At 41.6% G+C, this 19,322-nt stretch overlaps 1 protein-coding gene across 3 annotated transcripts in view; it reads left to right on the forward strand.

Moving 5' to 3' along the window:
* The first annotated feature begins 152 nt into the window (after positions 1–152).
* The window catches only part of mindy3 (MINDY lysine 48 deubiquitinase 3), a 21,468-nt gene continuing 2,298 nt past the window's right edge, over positions 153–19,322 (forward strand). Inside the window, exons 1-14 of one of the 3 annotated variants that reach the window (XM_042423146.1) lie at positions 153–450; positions 928–1,262; positions 1,768–1,847; positions 2,116–2,176; positions 2,278–2,490; positions 2,693–2,744; positions 3,478–3,592; positions 3,868–3,941; positions 4,091–4,170; positions 4,393–4,463; positions 5,493–5,573; positions 14,419–14,491; positions 16,545–16,617; positions 18,595–18,682. In XM_042423146.1, coding sequence (XP_042279080.1) covers positions 1,169–1,262; positions 1,768–1,847; positions 2,116–2,176; positions 2,278–2,490; positions 2,693–2,744; positions 3,478–3,592; positions 3,868–3,941; positions 4,091–4,170; positions 4,393–4,463; positions 5,493–5,573; positions 14,419–14,491; positions 16,545–16,617; positions 18,595–18,682 — 1,155 coding nt within the window. In that variant the 5' untranslated portion in view covers positions 153–450; positions 928–1,168. Of the gene's footprint in view, positions 451–520; positions 720–927; positions 1,263–1,767; positions 1,848–2,115; positions 2,177–2,277; positions 2,491–2,692; positions 2,745–3,477; positions 3,593–3,867; positions 3,942–4,090; positions 4,171–4,392; positions 4,464–5,492; positions 5,574–14,418; positions 14,492–16,544; positions 16,618–18,594; positions 18,683–19,322 lie in introns of those variants that run through there. The other 2 variants (XM_042423148.1, XM_042423147.1) reach the window with 2 other exon arrangements.

The following is a 19,322-nucleotide window of genomic DNA, read 5'->3' on the forward strand; positions in this document are numbered from 1 at the left end:
AATGAATGGTGCTGAATAGGGGTTTTTTTCACACTGAAGTGCAAAAAATTGAATACTTAAACGGTTCGAGAAAAAAACGAACAGTGTTTTAAACGTCTGCTTTATCCCTGAAGAAACCAAACACTTCCATGATTTAAATTTTCTTTCTCCGTGGGACTGATTATTTAGGGCTGGGTTTTAAATGTATTGAACGGGTCTCTGCTTGGAGGCGGGACCTCACTATGATTGACAAGTCTGTAGACCAATGACACAACACGTTGAAAATGTACCCCTTGACGCACCTGGAACTTTCTAGATTTCAACCAATGGGCAGACACGTCAAATGTACGCACGCACAGTTTTTTTTTTACAATTTGTTGTAAATAAACGGATGACAGACGCTGGGGATAGTAAATTGCCACCAAAATACATAATTAATACGGAATCCCTTTACTCGACTGTGAATACAAGGTAATTAAGATTTAACGTTATCTATCTATTGATAAACGGTATGAATTCATATATCAACTATCGGCGTCGCTGTAGTGTGAGAAGCAACTGAATGGCATAGCAATGAGAGATTAGCCGCTACTACTAGTGATGCTAATGCTAACTGCTGACATTATCAGGACAACTCAGCTGTTAAAAACTTGCCGTTATCATTCTCACATTAATGTCACAATCATGTGACAAGGCAACAGAAGTAGCTAACCGTTATGCCACTGCCTGCGCTGTAATCGGTAACTATCCGTTGTAACCATTTGACATTAACGTAGCTGTTAGCTTTTTAGCTTTTAAAATAATATAGTCAGTATATTTATGGATGTATAAACTAGTTTTCTATCGCACCTCTGTGTCTTAAAAATGCAGTTAAGTAATATGTGCTGAAAACTGGGTACCCATATAAACAGTAAGCTTAACGCATGTTTCTTTTCCATCAATTGGCAGGCTGCTATAGCTACGTTGATGTCATTCCTACCCGCCAGTTTCCTGCCAGCTACTAAACGAAGACTGTGTCGTTCCACACAGGTAGCTTGTGGCCAATGCCACCGGCTCTACCTGCCGAGAGAAGTGGGCTGTCAACCACGGGAAGAGCTAGCAAGCTGGTCTCAACAGACCTCAATTATCCCCACGTGGCTGTTGGACTTCAGAGGGAGTGCCTGTGGATTTCCCGGCAGTGAAAGTGATCATGTCCGAGTTAAATAAAGAGGTGGTGGATCTGGTTTGGGGGAGACCCTCCAGTGGAGGAGTGTCTGCCTCCATCTTCCGAAGATGGACACAAGGTATGATGCTTAGTTTCAGTATGATTATGGTAGGTGGGTAATTTATTTCAAAGTGTCATGGTGCCCAAGCCTGCATGGGCTTACAAGACACTACAAACATAACAAACAAGTACAATAACACAATGAGAGTGAAAGAACAAATATAATACACCTCCATACATGTCAATCAATGTCAAACTAAATATGAACACAATCCTGCTCCTCAGGCATAACGGCTATAAAACATAAGCAGTGTATCCAGGTATAATTCTAACTAAAAGAGTACAGTTAACAGGTAATTTCAGTTGTTAGATCCTCGTGTAAAATCCCCTGCTGTTGTATGTGTGTTTGGTTGGTATGAATACTTGTACATAATCATTCCTACATCTGCATATGGTTGGTTTCCCTGGGTTTAGCCTGAATTCGCACTGTGACCTTGGATATGACCATGCATGCACTTTGTTTTTCCTTATCTCTGGAGGAAAAAAATATAGTTGCTCTTTTGTCATTTCTTTTGTCTATGCAGGGTTTGTCTTCAGTGAGAATGAGCACACTGCACTGGAGCAGTTTGAAGGAGGGCCATGTGCTGTCATTGCGCCTGTGCAGGTATGGTTCAGTTCAGCTTCTGTGCAGTATTATGACCCTTCACTGTCCTCTACATGCTCAGTTAGTGGAGGTGCTTAAAATATTGTTGTGAGGAATGAAACAATTTTGTCTGCAACATTGCAGTTGTACAGAACTATCCACACTTTCTGTAAGTGCGCAGTATGAGTCTATGAGGGCAGACATCAGAGTTTTTGTACAAGTGACTGTAGCATACGCCGTGGAATATTTTGTTGCACATTTTGAAGGCTGATTTTGTGTTTCTTTGCAGGCTTTCCTCTTAAAGACCATTCTGTTTAACAGAGAAGGTTCCAACTGGAGACACATTTCAGGTAGATTGTCCACAAAAACATTCAAACCATTGTTTTTTCAATTATTCTATATAGTTGCATGACTTCTTGAATAATGCATTTGTTTGTTTGTGCCTGTTTAGAGGAGGAGCAGAAAACAGCCCTGTGTTCCACGCTGAGTGAAATCCTGGAGTCCGCCTGTTCCAGCCCCTCCACAGGGTTCTGCCTGGTGACCTGGGCCAAGGGACAGAGCCCACATACTAGCACACATACTAACACGCAGACACAGCCACAGTCGCAAACACAGGACTTGCCAGAGCCAGAGAGCAGCCAGCCGCCACAGGAGCAGCCACCCAGTGAGTCCTACGTCTGTTACATTCCCATGCAAGATGTACATTCAGAATAACAGTGCACAAACATGAATGCTCACTCATTCACGCAAGCCTCGTCTTTACAATTGATAACAAAAATAGTAACTCTAATAACCATTATACAGAATGGACGTTTTGCTGTGTCATGCTTTGATACTACAGTATATGTCTGTTTTCTTGTGCTTAGCTGCTTTGGCTGCTGAGGACCTTGGCTTTGAACGATTTCACAGTGTTCTCCAGTAAGTGACACTTAGTATTCTCACCACAGCTAACACCTTGCATCTTTATAGTCATGACTGTCTCTTCTTAACACAGATAATCTTGGCATTAAGTAACATTGTGGGTTTCTGGAGGGATTGAGACTTCACAAATCCTGGTTTTACAATTGCCAATATGCAGTATTGAGATAGACGGCTACATATTTCAGGCGAGGGTGGAGAGGTATTTGATTCATCTATTCTGCAAGAATTGGCTTTCACATTGAATTAGCTATTTCACTCGGCTCACAAGTTGCAGACTCAGCACTTTCATTGATTGCCTAATAAAAAAAAAAAACTACCTCTCACTACCTTTCTCACACACATACTGTCTGTCACACACGCTCAAGCTAAATGAATGCAAGGCTGCATTTGCCAGAAGCGTACTGGCAGCTGAGACCACAGTCAGCAAAAAGCAGTGCTGACTCACGTTGAAGAAGTGCATGCTAACTAAGACAGACAACTTCACTAGCAAGCTTTCCAAGTTGGAGCAAAAGACGGAGACGGCTCCAAACTGACAAGATCAGATTTAACGTTGTCCCCTGATGCATTTAATTTATTTCTGCCCTATTGTGAAAGTTATCTTCCACAACCTGGCATGGGACAAATGCAATAAATCCATTTGTCTCATTGACCGTGACTTCCCAAAACCCAGCAAATCTTCTGTCTTTTGAGCGCTTCATAAATCATCCTTATGTTTGTTTTCCTCCTGCAGCAAGCGCACTGTCGTGTTAGTGTCTGATCTCAGAGAGGAGATGTTGTCTCTCTACCACACCTGGAGAGGGTGCTGTGGAGTCTTGCTTTTCCTCTACTCTGTCATACTCACCAAGGTACAATAAACAGAATAAGTAGATGTTGATGGACATTTTAAGGGCTGATTGGAAAGCATGAGGTTGTTTTCGCTGCCACATTTACTGAATTATTTGAATGAAGTTCCTTTTTTTTTTCTTTCTTTTTTTTAAACCAGAAATAAGATTTTCCTTCTATTCATTAGCTTTTAATCATGTTTTGTATCATTTTGAGTCATTTTCCTGTGTGTTGCATGAATGTTGAGATAAACAAAAAATGAAATTCAGATTTCTGTCTTCTGGTGCTGTCTGTGCAGGGCATAGAGAATATAAGAAATGAGATCCAGGACACGATGGAGCCTCTCATAGACCCTGTCCATGGCCATGGCAGGTACATAAACACCTTTTGTACTTGTGTTATACTGACATAGGGAGTTCTACATTATTGCAAGGCCCCTTTTTCCATGCTAAAGGCTACAGGATATCTTGATATTTTATCTGCAATTCCCTTTATACTCTTGTTCTATTTATATTTTGCAGTCAGAGCTTGGTGAACCTCCTTGTAACTGGCCACGCTGTTTCTAATGTTTGGGATGGCGACAGGGAGTGCTCTGGCATGAGTAAGACCTCCATGAAATGATTGCATACACACAAACACATCAAACTCACTGAACAGACACATGCACACATATCACACTCACAAAACTCAAGTTTATGGCCCCAGATCTGAATCATATCCACCAGAGGGCAATAATTCTTCGATCCCACAGCATTGCACAAAAGCACAAATTAGTACTGGTTTTGGATGACCTAACTAATTCAGTTTTTTTTCTCTCTTGCAGAACTACATGGTATTCATAAACAGGCATCAGTTGGCTTCCTCACGCTTATGGAGTCACTACGCTACTGCAAGGTACAGATACTATACACACAGTCTCCATTGACATAATGCAAAAGTACAAACAAATACATGCCCATGGTAAATCTGCAGTGGATTTGTGGATTTCCGTTTTTTGATGAACACTGACTATGAATTAAGAGGGACACCTGCTGTGTGAAATGAGAGAGTGCTAGAATACAAATAAACAAGCATATGCTCACTGTTACTTGTGACTTTGAGGTGTGGGACATTTCCAATATGTGGACTACACGCCACACTTTGAGATCCCGTGTGAAAATATGTGTTCGGAAGTAACAATCCCACTGGACTCACTGCAGACTCCCCATTCTCTCTCTCTCTCTCTCACTGCACTTTAACTTTCTGGCACACATGTACTGGAACACACATTTGCTACAAATAGATCACAAAAGAGATTTAAAATTACATGTGTCGCGACAGTGTTATTTATTGATATTGCAAAACAGGAATCTTGGCTATTTATTCATCATTGCCAATACAAGCATACCCAAAAAAGCTCAAGTTGAAACTTGAGACATGTAGCTATAATAAGTTAATAGCAAGGTGGTTGCCAAAGTGATAAGAGGGCTGTGAAGAGTGATTTAAGTGATCAATTTGTATCACATTAGGGAAGAGCTGTTCACATGTGCATTGTATGATGATTTGGTTTTCTTGTAAAATTGAGAAACTTTTAGCTTGATGTGATGCTCCAATTAAGAAGAACAAGTAAATAATTAGAAAACCGGCTAGTGAAATTGAGTTGTGTCTTAATATTTGTAATATACATTTCATTACACAGACCTATTTGTTGAGGGCCCAGAGAAATAATATGCTGTTCATATACTATAACATGACATCTCTGTTCAAATATGAATGTACTCCATGAACTTGTGTTAAACTGTAATCAGTTTCTGATTCATAATGAGAATTACTCAAAATAGACATTCATTTGTTACACATTCCTTTTCTTTGTGTGTGTGTGTGTGTGTGTGTGTGTCTGTGTGTGTGTGTGTGTGTGTGTGTGTGTGTGTGTGTATGTTTCAGGTCGGGGCATTCCTTAAATCTCCAAAGTTCCCTATTTGGATCCTTGGCAGTGAAACTCACCTCTCTGTGTTTTTCACCAAGGCAAGTTCAATACACTCATCCATAAGCGAGGAAAGGCATATTTCACACACAGAGACACACAGTGTGTAATATAAGCCAGTCTCCTCAGCAGGTTAGAAAAACCAAAATATGGAATGTGCTTAACAGATTTAATATAGTGCAGGTCAGATATCAATGTGGGGGAAAAAAAGAGGCAGAAAAGGAGGGGAGGGAAAAATGAGCACAGGAGATAGTCATATATGGCCAGGGCTGTTTCTTGGCTTTCCACCTATCCAGCATTAAGGGAAAAAAGCAGTTTCCAAAAAGGAACTTAACAAGTGCAGGCATATGCACATAGTCATCTTCATGTTCTTTCTTTCTCACGTACTAAGAAACACACACCCTCACAAAACCACACATCTTCAATTAATCAACCATCTGTGATAAACGAAATGGTTTGTAGTACATGATGTATAGCCATGATGTAAACTGCTGAATTTAGACTCCAACAAGAGCATCCATTTACAGTAAACTTCTGTCTACCCTCACTGTCAGGTTAAAGGATAACTTCTGTAGTGGAGAAACAGTAACAAAAAGAAGACATTTTCATACTAAAAATACAATAACTTTGGAAGATATCCACTTGAAATGCTAAGAAGCACTAAGAAAGCTGAAGTATCATATTACCTTTGGTGGGAGTGTTGAACCATTTTTTGTACAGAAATAGGACTGCAGAATTTGTCTACCGTCAGTTATATTGAAATCACTTTAGAAAGGGATGTCTTTATGGCCAGTATGGACAGGAGGATTGATTAAAACAACTGATAACACTTTCAGTTTACATTTGGGCATGTTAGTATTGTTTTAAGACAGACTTGGAAAATATGTGAACTTATCCTTTAATTCCAACAAAATGGATCAACATTTTCTTGTCCTGGCATTTGTTCAGAAAGACATTTTTTTGCTGCACAAAATAATACCAGGAGCCTAAGAGCCTCAGAAACAGCACTTAGGAACTAAAAGTTCTAGTTCATGTTTGGTTCTCCACTTAATCTTAAGCGATAATAGAATTAGCTAAATTAGACCAATAACAGATTTGAAAGCAAAGGCTTGGTTTTGGACATAATCTTGCATGCAACAAGACAACTGTGACTGAAATTTGAAAAAAAGGAAATGTTCAGAAGTGAAAAGAGAGATTATAAATGCCAGAAAGGCAAGATAGCTTCGTGTTTTTCGGATTATTTTTCTACTTCAGTACATAACCACAACAAATGGCAAGCTTAAGAGTTGGCTCTGTTTCGCTCACTCATCTAATCTCTGCCTCGTTGACTAGTCTGGAATTTGACTGCATGGCTGTTGTTTACACGTCAATAACATTCTCATATTGTAACAACTAGTGCTCACATGCAGACTCTCTACACAAGTTGTTGCAGTCTGGAGGCTTATGTTTGTGACACTCTGTGCTGAGCCTTCAGAAAGTGTTATCCCAGACCAGGTAGTTTTGTGGCAGGAACTATGGTCCTGGAAACAAAACTGGAACCAGGTTCTTGTGATTCAAATCCAGGTAAAATTCCTGAGTTTCTAAAAGGTTGCCGGGTTCCAAGAAAAGGGGCCAAGAGATTCTGCTCCTACTGCAACAACTGACATATACACTTATGCTAGGATGTCAGTTTCGGTTAATTTTGCTTTTAACAGACTGATACCTATTGACCGATAACTAACCGGTTAATTTTTCAGAGAAGTTGTGGCGTAGCATTTGTTTTGGAGAGTTGTCCAGCAGTCAGTGGTCAGAGCTAGCTTGACTTTTAGCTCATCCTTCTTCTCCTCAAGTGTTTTTCAATGTGTTTAGTCACATTAGCTCTCAATGGCATAATATACTCAGGCTTGAGATACGAATATAAATAATACTACAAATATAAGGCAACCTGGATTGTAAGACAACCCCCCTCCCTTTTACAACAGCTGTTTTTGGAAAAATAATGTTACTTTATGAATATAACTTGCATCATAGTATAGTGACATACTCACATACTCTCCTACCAGGCTCTTGGAAGTGGTAAAAAAAATATTTTCTCCGGCAGTTAACATTTATAAGACTGCCTGTTTGTCTTTTTGAGCTCCTTATCATCTGTGACAGTGGTATTTGGCAGCTTGACATATTCCATTTCTGCAGTAGAGACTCATTTTCACTCATCATAAATTTATTTCCCCCATGGCAGAAAAACATGTTACAGGAGCCTTCAGAAACTCCTGCAGGTTAAACTGGACTAACCAACACTTTTTGTGCTGACTGACTCTAACACACTTACTATAAACAGACTTTAAGACACTCGCTAGCCTAGCAACAGTAAGGCTACTTTGGGGCATGAATCATCAGATCTCAAGTTGTATAAGTACTGCTGTGTGCATATGCATGGACACACCAAGCTTGCACTCAAACAAGCATGTTTATCATCTCTATCAGTGAACATGTAACTTGATACATTGGTGTAGCTTGTGTATTAAAGCTGGCAGGTTTAGTTGTAGCAAATCAATTCTCCCTGCTGTTGTTAAAATGGCACCAGAGAGGCAGAAAAATCCCTGAGAGTCATCTCCATCACATTGCCACACCCTTAATATACCATTGATTAAAAGCTCCGTTACATGCATAAAGCTCAAGCCTGCTAGGCAAGTGAATCATATGTTGGCTCAGTGATGACCTAGAGTCATCATGCATGCACTGATGACTTACCGATTGCTACAACTCCCCCGGCACTAGTGACATGTTCACATATACACACACCACAGTCTGACTCTTACACACACATTCCAGAGCACAGGGAACCTAATACTGATTAGCATTAGCGTTGTGTGTGTGTGTGTGTATGTGGCTTCAGGTGGATGGCTTCCTGTAGGGAATGTGATTCCAGAGTTCCCATCTGGATCCATTTGTCCCGCTGGAGACTGGGAACTCACTTGAAAACACACACACATGCATATATATACTGATGTACATGGCTTACGCTACACTGTGCTGGCAGTAATGGGCTCTACAACTTTGAGCCCAAGCTGAAGGGGGAAGACTCAGGGCAAGGCGCTCTGCTGGTAGACCTCACTCAGTGTCACCCTGTCCTCCTCGACAGCGAATCTATGTTTAGAGCTAATTTGAGGCACACTGAGATTTCCCAGGCTTTGTGATACAAAAATACGCGTTACCTGGTTATGTAGCTTTTAGCTCCGATATAGAGCCATCCCCACAAAAGCAGAAAACTTGATCCCTGCCACTGATGTGTCAACGGCTCCTTCTGTCTGCCATTGGGGACGGGTGTGTATTCCCCTGAGTTGCTGTCAGTGTGTGACTGTGGCTTTCAGACCATCAGCTTAATAGCATTAGTGTTTTTATCTAATCTACCTACACAAAGGCCATTCCACCATGTCTGATCCTCACCCACAACACCCCCCACACACTCTTCTCTGTTGTATTAATGTGTGTGTGTGTGTGTGTGTGTGTATAATGGTATGTAATGGGATCTGTTTTTGGACAAGACTTTCTGAGACGCCAGAGGAGGGAGAGAAAGGAAGAAAGACAGACAGAAAGAGAATGAAGGAGAAGCGGGATGGGTGATGGATGAGACATATCATGCAATATGTTTAAGAAGGGATTCTTTCTTCCTTCCTTTTTCCTCTTCTTGTCTTTGAAGTAACTATCCACTCAGTGCACGGTGGATCTGTTGCCCAAGTAAAGCATTCCCCAGCGCACCTCAACTAACCTCTTCAGATGATTGGTCCCCCATGAGAAGGGAAGAGGAAGAAGGGAAGTAGAAAGGAAGGATGCACTTTAAAGAGTAGTGCAGTAGTCACTCAGGAAAGGGGGTAGCAGGGTGGTGATCCTCCTGTGACATTTCTCATCACTCTTTACTCTCCTCTCGCTGAGTGATGAGGTTCACAGGCTGTATCTCCCCTTCTCGAGGGAGTCACATGTGTGTTTTTTGTGAGCGTGTGTGTGTGTGTGTGTACAGTAGTTGTGTTCTGGGTCAGTGATTTACTATGAGAGAGAGAGCAGCCTCTGTGGCGCTCTGTGTCCCTTAAGACTCCAGTTTCTGCCTGTGCAGACACACACTCACACACACTGGAAATGTCCTTCAAGGGTTTGTGAGCGCAGGGACATGAAACACAAGTGTGGAGACACAGTTAATGTGGGTCAGTTTAACTCAAAGAGGCTTTATTGGAATAACCACAGATACATACCACAGTGTTGTCATCAGGGACTCACAATGTGGGTGAAATCATTATCACAAGATTTTCTGATATACACAATGCAGCAAATGAGCTGTTTTTCACTGTTATTCACTGCATAAAAGACCAAACTCTTTATGTATAAAACAGAAACTTCATTGCAGTTCTTAACAGCCAGAATCTTTATATTTGACAACAAACGTAAAAATGTGTAAAACCATAATAGGATAAGATAATATCATCATAAAAGTAAAAAAAAACAATAATATTCAATTAAGCAAGTTGATTAATAGCCAAAGCAAAATTAAATGTAAGGTAGTTGGGTCAGGTCAAAGAAAAACAAATTTGAATATTATCATGAAAAGATGAAAAAATAACTGTATACAGGAGAACGTGAATATAACGATGGTAATGAAATGATAAAATGAACTGCAAGAGGACTAGAAAACAAGATCAAAATTTTGTGCTTTCTGTTCAAAAAGGATGATCACAGGGTGCGGGCCACACATTAACACAAAATAACAAAGCGGTGTACATTAACAGTCATTAATAATCCTTGACAGGTCAGACCAAGAGCCATTGTAGAAAGATGAAAGGCTGTCTGTGTCAGTGTGTGTGTGCTGCATTATTCTTCCTTTTCCCCTGTGTGTTGTTTTCCGTTAGAGGACCCATCATTGCACTATGTAACTATTCTCTGGTGTCTCCTCTCTTTTTTGGTGAGACAGTCTTTCTCATCCAAGACAGCTCCATAAATCACTACTTTGTTCTGTCTATCACACCTGGAACACACACACACAAACATACAGTAGATACTGCATGCACTGCTTTATACAGAAAGCGGGATAGGTTTTCCATTGTTTTCTGTGCTTGTAATCACATGGGACGCAGGCGAGTTAAGGTGAACAAAACAAACACACATACCAGCACACATACGAAACCTTACACACAGAGTCCCTCCTCAGCCTGTCATGTAGTGAGGCTGCCAGTGCCCGCTAGGAACAAGGCAGGAGACGCTGTCCGAGACCTCTGCTTTGTTGTCTTGAAACCGATCCCTTCAGACTCACTCTGTGGCCACTCAAAGCCTCTCAGCATATACAAAAGCTCTTTGGGTGGACCGGAGGGAAAGAAAGAGTAACTCTAGTAAAGTACACCTACCTGTCCTTCCTGAAGTAGCTACCTGTATGTAGAGATAAAGGATGAAAGAGGGGAGGGAAGGAAGAACAGAAGAAAAAGTCAAGGGTGGGAGGGAAGGAAATACTCCAAAACTGAAGTACCTACTTAGCACAGGAAAAGGCAGGTAAAGAGGGGTGAAACTGGGCAGGAGAAACAAGGTAAAAAGGCCTCTACAGGGGAAGAGTTGTCGTCCTAAGCGAGCTATTCAGTCTAGTAGGGAGAGAGCAAGAAAACAGAATCACACACTTATACTGTATAGCGCATACAGTACAGTTAGATTTGATCTTTTGCGAAAGGACAAGTTTGGATGTGTTAGTCATCTTGACTTGACCAAAGAGAAACACACACTCACACACATTGCTTAAGTGTTTGCGGTCATTTGACATTGCTGGCTGTTTAACAAAACATGTTTTCATTAAATGAATTCTGTTTTTTCTCAGAGCAAATGTTCTGCATTACTTTTATGTTTTTAAGTTCTTGGTGTGGTGTGTGTGTGCGTGTGTTGTTCTTACTTTGTTCCTATGTTGAGTAGCTTGTTGTTGCTCTGTTAAGGGGGTCAAGGGTTTGTGCAAAAAAGTCGAACCATGGAGATTGGAATGTGCTCCTTGATTTCATAAGGCACACTTATTTACGCACACACACACAGAGTTGCACTGATGCCAGGTCTTTGTGTGTGTGTTGTACCGTATCCCTGCAAGAGAATGCATGTTTGCGCCAAATATAGTCTGGCTCTTTAATATAAGTAAATAAATGTTTGCAGGGAACAGGCCTAATTATTACACAAATTCTGTCTCTCACACTGACTCAGACACAAATGCACACTCATCATAGTAACGCAATGGATTTTAGAGGAAAGACAAATACACACACACACACACACACATCCTCCCTGCAGAGCATGTTAGCTCCATGACATGTTTTCCAACTCAGCAGCATCTTCCTCAGGCCTCTAATAAAACACAGATCAAAGACGGCCAAGCAGACCTGTCATCACACACACACACATAATCACGTAATCTCTGCTGCCATTATTGTTAGCCTCTGTACATGTTCTGACGCTCTCGTGAGTCATTATCTTTTCTATTCTTCGCTATGTGCTCTTTAACTCCATATAAGCGTGTATAGACTAGCCATAATGGTAGATTTTGCTTTGTCTGTTGATGACTATTTCTGGTGTAGTGTTGACATCCTGTAACAGTGATTCACACAGAATGTGTCCATCCTGCCTTGAAAGATAATAAACTGTAACTGAGCTTTGTTTGATGAGGCTCACTGGACTTTGGAATTGTATATGGCAGCCTTAAAATCAATTAAAACCTCTAATCACTTTGGGCAGAGACATATTTTCTTAGTTCTAATGTAGGGCAGAATTACAGTTTAACAAAACAGTTCGTGTTGCAAGGCACATTCTTCACTGTTAATCCTACATTTATTGACTCCATCTTAAGACATGAAGTGGACCATTAACGGACATTTTCAGCACCTCTTTCCTTCTGGGACAGCAAAATGACCCTTGTCCACCCCTATAAGTGAAATACAGGCATATCTAGCAAATGACAAATCTACCGTCAGATTTATGGAGCCTGTAATGTTAACACATCAGGGCCTTGCTATACTCTGTGTGACAGAACAGCGTGTGAGCGTGTGTTCGCCGGTCTGTGCCTGTTTTTCTTTGCATCTGAAGAGCGAGCAGCTGGGAGTCATCTCTTCTCATCGTGTCCCCCTGAACCCCACTCTCCCTCTCTCTCCCCTCTCCCTGCGTAAGCCCCAAGTACAGTAATAAGTGGACCGTGAAACCCTAGCAGCCCGCGTGGATCTGAGGCTCAAGCTTTAATAAAGGCCAGCTAAAGGAGATGAGCAGGGTTCATTTGCTCTCCAAAAACATTTTGTGTTTGTCCAGCCCTTCGTTGTCATAAATACGCTCCCTCCCTCACTTGTATGGAAGAACAGTGAGAACCCTCTGACTCTCGCCTACACACTTTGCGTGAGTGTGTGACCGCTCAAGGCTGAAAAGCCATCGTTTCGAGATAAATCTCATTTTATCTTCTCTCGGAAAAATATCCCCTCTATCTTCTCTGAGCTTTTTTCTTTTCCTTACTCTTCTCTAAATGGTTATCCAGTCGAAATATTTTCAAGGAACTCTGACACTTACCCTTGCACTCTTTATTATTATTGTTTGCTTGCAATATCGCTTATCGGAAACTAATGCTTATTCAATTTACTGTAAGCTGTGGATAAAATCCAACAGTAAGTTTACAGATATCAGATAATGCTTAAAATCTAAGATTAGAGAGGGAATGAGAAGACATTTCTATCCCATTAGATCTGTCACATCTCTGGTTTTCGAGTATTAAGAGTTCCATATGCTTAAAACGAACTCGGTTTTTCAACGTTTCACGCAACCACATCTGAAAGCAAAAGTGTTTATACTTGATCTGAGCGACCACACTCAAAGGTGGGGTGAAAAGCTCGCCACCATATCCTCCTCCTGCCTTCGTCACACTGCCTCACTTATCTCTCCAAAAATGAAAATTTTGAGATAGAAGTTCAAACCCTGCCTTCTTTCTTGCCTTTGTAGACCTGGCCATTGAAGTTGAAACATGCTTGTTGGATTGTCGGTTTTGGGAAGCTGCAAAAAGATGAACCCCCCCGCTCCCCATTCTGACATTGGAAAGGTGTTAGCAGAGGGAGTTTCAGATGCTGTTACAAAATCTGACAAACACTTTGTTCGAAGTATACTAAGTCCTTTTAGTGTGGAGAGAGTAAGGGATTGTTCAGCTAATCAGCATATACTGTACATTGTAAGCCAAGTCATAAGGGGCATCACCCTCTTGTAGATGCACATACTCACTCCCTCATTTCTGCTCTCCCTGCCAACACGACTCCCTCTAAACTTCACTAACAAACAAACATTGTAGATCTTGTCATAAATCACAGGGTGTATATGTAAGACTTGATTTCCTGATTGTGTGTTTGGAGTGAAAACATGCCGTCTTTGGAGTGAAAACAAGCCGTCTAACTTTATCAGAAAATCAGTTAATAACCCAATGGACTCCGGTGATTGCACTGGCCCCTTAGATTACAGTCACACACACACACACACACATAGATTCACAGTCTACATTAATAATACTTGCTAAGCCTTGACAAGAGTGCTCACAATCTGTTAGTTGTGAGTAGATCTAGACGATTGTCTGGTCGCTTCACCCTGCACTCAGCTGTTCTAATGTTTCAGCACTGATGAAGCCGCATTTTCCTATAATGTGATCTAATTCCTCCACTCCTAAATGCTCTGTTCTCTGTCTGCAACTTTCCCTGTCTCTTCACTTTAGTCACAAATCTGTACTTCATCACTTTTGGGTCAAACCCCTTCATCTTGTCATCCACAGTCTCTCACCTTACACTCTTTTCTTCTTTTTTTTTCTCCTCCTCCTTTGTCTCCATTTATCTCTGTATCTTTCTATCTTTCACCTGTCTTCCTGGCTGTCTCTCTCTACAGGAGATGTCCCTGGTAGGTCCAGAGTCTCCATCAGAACAGGCAAGGAGGGTCTTCCAGTCATTTGATCCTGAAGGTAATGAACAAGTGTTTTCATCATATACCGTATATTGTACATATGATCATTATTGCATTAATCATTCATATCTCCCACCCCTCAGGCCCTGCACACTTGTTTTTATTGGTCATTATACTTTATGTGCTCATTAGTACACCAGCTATACGAAAATCATGCCACACAGATGTGCTTTAACTAATGCTTTCATTCTCACAAGGCTACACCCACAATATCCTGGCCTTGTTGTCTTTCTCTTCCCTTCTTCCTGGTCGAGCAGATGCATTTATAACCTCCACTGGCCTCCTCGCTTCTTCTTTCTTGTTCATTTTTCCGTTATTTTTCTTCTACAGGCGGAACGAAGATCTGTTTCTCCACTCTCATCCCCACTGTTGTTGTTTAGGTTGGTGAGATCAGCTCCTCTTACAGCTGAGTCAACCATCCTGCTCTTTCGCTCTCATCCTCGTTTTCCTAAAACCTAATTTTTTTCTTTCTTGGCGAGGGGAAGGACACAGAGAGTGACACAATGACAATAGAAAGATTAAGAGATGAGCTAAAAGTCAGAGTTCTAATCTGCAACGTTAATTTACGTAGCCTCGAGATTATAGGGAGGGATGTGCGTGTGTGTTCATGAGCACTTAGGAAGAAAGAGTTGAAATGAAACATTTAGCCTTACCATCTGTTGTGTAATGTTTTTCTTCTGCTCTGGAGACAAGATGTAGAGAGATGTAGGGAGTCACACTATGCACTATACTAACACTTAGAGCAATCCATGTTGCAAGAGTGTTCAGCTTGAGGACCTGAATAAATGGCGCATACCTTTTAATATAAATGTGTTTTTATTGAGAAATGAAGTGCTCTGCTCTCTTTTGCCATAAACATTATTCATTATCCGGCTTGTAGGAACGACATGCAGATTTGTAAAGATCTGTGTATATGTGGTGCAATGCGATGTTACAGTGAGATAAATCCTGCCAGCTGAAAGCAGTCTTGCTCCAGCCACTTTGTCAACAAATATGTAAACATAACTAAATGACAAACTGTCTGTCATCTTTTTCCCCCCGGTTCTTCATCCGTCTTCCTGTTGCACAGAATCCAGTTTTCCATGTTCTTAGATCCACTTCTGCTCTCATCTGCCAGGACATCCTGCACACCATCTGGTCTTTTCCTCACACACAAACACAAGCATCAACTAGGTGTACCCACAGATTTAAACGCACACGTACAGTATACACACATGCAAGGCGGATTTACTCGACATACATGCATGACGCATACACATTCACGCACTGTAGTTTATACACACATGCTCCAGCAAAGCAGCACAGTTGAGTGCTGTGTAAAAGGGCCATAAATCTGTCTGTGTCACATGTAGAGTCAGCACAGCTCACTGTGTTGTGGAAAAAGGGCGCCAGACACAGTCACACATACTGCAGTGACTCACACCAGACGTATGCCCTCAGCAACCCACTGTCTCAACATGTTCCTTAATATTCAGTGTTTGTCATTGTCCCTGTGGAGTGTGTGTGTGTGTTAGCCCTCCCTGCTTGTTGTCAAACTGTCAATTGTCACTGAGGGAGAATAACATCTGGCACTGAATAAGGGAGATTGAATTGCTTGAGATTGGACAACCGGAGCGCTTGTCAGTTAATCTTCTTCACAACACATTGGAGGTTTATGTATGTATCTAAACAACAGGCCACACAGGCTCACATGCAAGCGTTTAAATGAGACACACACTGAATGCACACAGACACACAAGGGTAGAAGCACATGTTAGTGTTTAAATCTTCTCCTCTCAGGTAAAGCAATCATCATTGCCATGGAATGTAGGTCAGAGAGAAAGGACAAGGTGTGTGTGTGTGTTTTTGTTTGTGTGGGTTATGTTGTGTCAGATGAATTAATTCCCCGGGGGCCCGTGATGTAAAAAGCGCTTTGCCATATGTATGTAGGTGAAGGCTTCCCCTGCTTTCTAGCTCTCTTACTAAAAAGCCTGTATTTTATGTTCTGTCCCAAGTCAGCCAGTGTTTCGCTCTCTCTTTATGTTTTTCGCTCTCTCTCTCTCTTTCTCCAGATAATGGCTTCATCCCAGAGTCCCTGCTGGAGGATGTGATGAAAGCCCTTGACCTTGTCTCGGAGCCCGAGTAGTAAGTGCTTGCATGTCCAAGGCTTTATGTGTGTGTCTGTATTTTAGCGCGTGTGTGTGTGTGGCACCTGTAGAGCTTCTAAAGTTCTAACTCCTAAGTCACGGCCAGGCCAGGTCAGCAGCCCTGTGCTCATGTTTCACTACCAGGCTACTATAAAGTAAGACCAGAGAGAGCCCACTATAAAAGCGCAGGAAGAAAGAAAGAGCGAAAAGAAAGAAAGTCAGAAACAGAGGCTTAGAGGGGAGATCATTAACGGCAGGAAGAAAGACTGAAAGAGGGAGGAAACACTTTAAAGTGCCGCTTCAAACAGAAGCACGTTCTCGTCTGAGGAACAGTAAGCCCTAACGCTGCAGCCGAGGGCCTGGCCACGTAGCTGGACCACTGATCTGCTCTGCAGACCCCCAGATGGCCGATACATCACAACACAACAGAGCATTCTGGGAGGAGACTCCCACTGCAAACAGGCTACTCTCATTCTTTACCACACAACAAGAGAGTTATTGCAGGGGTTCTATCGTGTGAAAAAAGGAGCATCTTTAGTACTCTGGGGCAACTGGGGGGGCCTTGACACGGTCTGTGGCTGGCGTTCCTTTGCATCAGACCATCTCAAGCACTCCTACAGTTTTGTTGCACTGTTGGCAGCATAAAAAGCATGTATGGTGCATGTATTTACACTGTATAGGGACAAACATGAGTCATTTCCTCCAAGCCATCATGCCAGATATTTTATTACATGACTATTTTGGAGCAATCATTAGCCGCCAGTGTGGCGGATAGCTTCTTGAGATTTATTTGCCAAACGGAAAATCTACCCGCATTTGGCGCATGGCGCGTGTTAATTCCGCACCCTGTCTATGACAGTCAGCTGCTGCCACTTGCGGTAAACTAGTGGACAATGTTCTCTGCAAAACTCAAGATATCGCTCCAAGCCATCAAAGTGTCTGCATCATTTGCTTTGTAGTGTCTGGAATAGGGTTATTCATACTCAAACAAGAAAACATGTTTTTTATGATCTTAAGATTTTTTTTTTTTTTATGTAAACTTCGTAGCAGTGTGACATTTTTCCTGCATGTTTTTCCAACAAATCTCTTATTCCCTTATAATCCCCCTAAGGTATCATTACTGTGTCCGTAAAAATGTTAACTCAATATCATTTTCAAGTGATATGTAGTTCTTGTTTCTCCAGCATGGACAGAAACTTGTGTTGAAAGATAAAAATTCCCAATTCGAGCAATCGAAGCAAATGTAACATTGAAAATACTGACACAGTTGTAAATCATACACATACACCAGTCCAGACAAACATCAGCTGATGGCAACCCAAACAGGAGGACGGGTTGGACACGAGGCAACATCATCTCATGTCCAATCCAGTTTTAAATGGAGTCATAAGCAGTCATACATCCACATCAACAAACAATCGCTCATTGATAATAACGAGATATTTTATTGATCCTTTGGGGATGTTCTTCAGGGATTCGGAGTGTTGCTCAATGACACTTCAGCAGGGTCAGCATCTTCTCTTCATGCCATTCCGCTGCACATACTACTTGTAAATATCAATAGATGAAGCAACAATCATTCCCTTCTCCCTCTGTGTCTGAGTACAAACCTTGCTTCCCCTCTCGCTGCCTTAAAAGGGCAATCTGACCAAAATTTTTTTTTTTATCAGCTGAATAATAACACTGATCTAACACGCAGGAATGTCTGGAAAGAGGTATATTTAGTTGCACCACGGTCTTCATGAAAACATGCACGCACTCACCAAAACATGCATCATAAGTCCACACTGAATGATGAGGTGATCGTAAATCTGACTGGTTTCATACATAAAACATCACAGACTGTTATTTTGTGCATTGCTGATGGCTACCTTCCTACCTCCACTCTCTTTTCCTGTTTCCTGATCTGTTTTTCTCTGCGTCTTATTTACTTCCTTACTTATCTAACTATTTGTCTATATTTGTGCCTGCTTAGTGTCAGTCTGGTGAAGAGTAAGCTGGATCCAGAGAGTTTGGGCATAATTCTTCTGGGCCCTTTTCTGTTGGAATTCTTCCCCGATCAGGTATGTGTGCAGAGGTGTACTCCCACATCAAAGATACACACACACTGTATGACAAATACCTTCCACCAGTCATACAATCCATATCACAGTTAAAACATATGGAGAAAGAGTCGCATACACACATACGAGTGACACTATCATCTATTTCCCAAGCATATGTGGAGTGCTGTTTTAGTAAATCAAAGGTTTTTATGCCAAAAACATTCCTGTGGTGTCTCATGTGAAATCTATGCGCGTGTGTGTGTATGTGTTCACCATCATATGACGTGACTTAGAAGCTTAGAAAGAGCAGTAGGACGCCTTTATTAGGCAGAGCAAGCGAGGAGGACTAGAGAGGGAGAGATAGAGGGAACTGTGTTAAAGTGATCAGGGCTTTAGGGACTCACCAGAGGAATGGCCCCGAGCCGCAAAGAAATTATACTACCATTAGCCAACTGGACACACACACTCAGACACACGTGGGATTGGGTTGAGGGTTAGGGTTTCATATAGGCATATAAACACGAGAAGCTGGACACGCTCTCAGACAACACACCCAATTAGCATTCTGCACCTTAAAGCCAAAATCATGGGAAGTGTTTTGGCTCATTGTCATTATTCGGACGTTTTCGTAGTGTCGGCTGTTTTGCTGTAATTGGAG

The sequence above is a fragment of the Thunnus maccoyii genome, chromosome 10, assembly GCF_910596095.1.
Source record: "Thunnus maccoyii chromosome 10, fThuMac1.1, whole genome shotgun sequence".
NCBI classification, from domain to species: Eukaryota; Metazoa; Chordata; class Actinopteri; order Scombriformes; family Scombridae; genus Thunnus; species Thunnus maccoyii.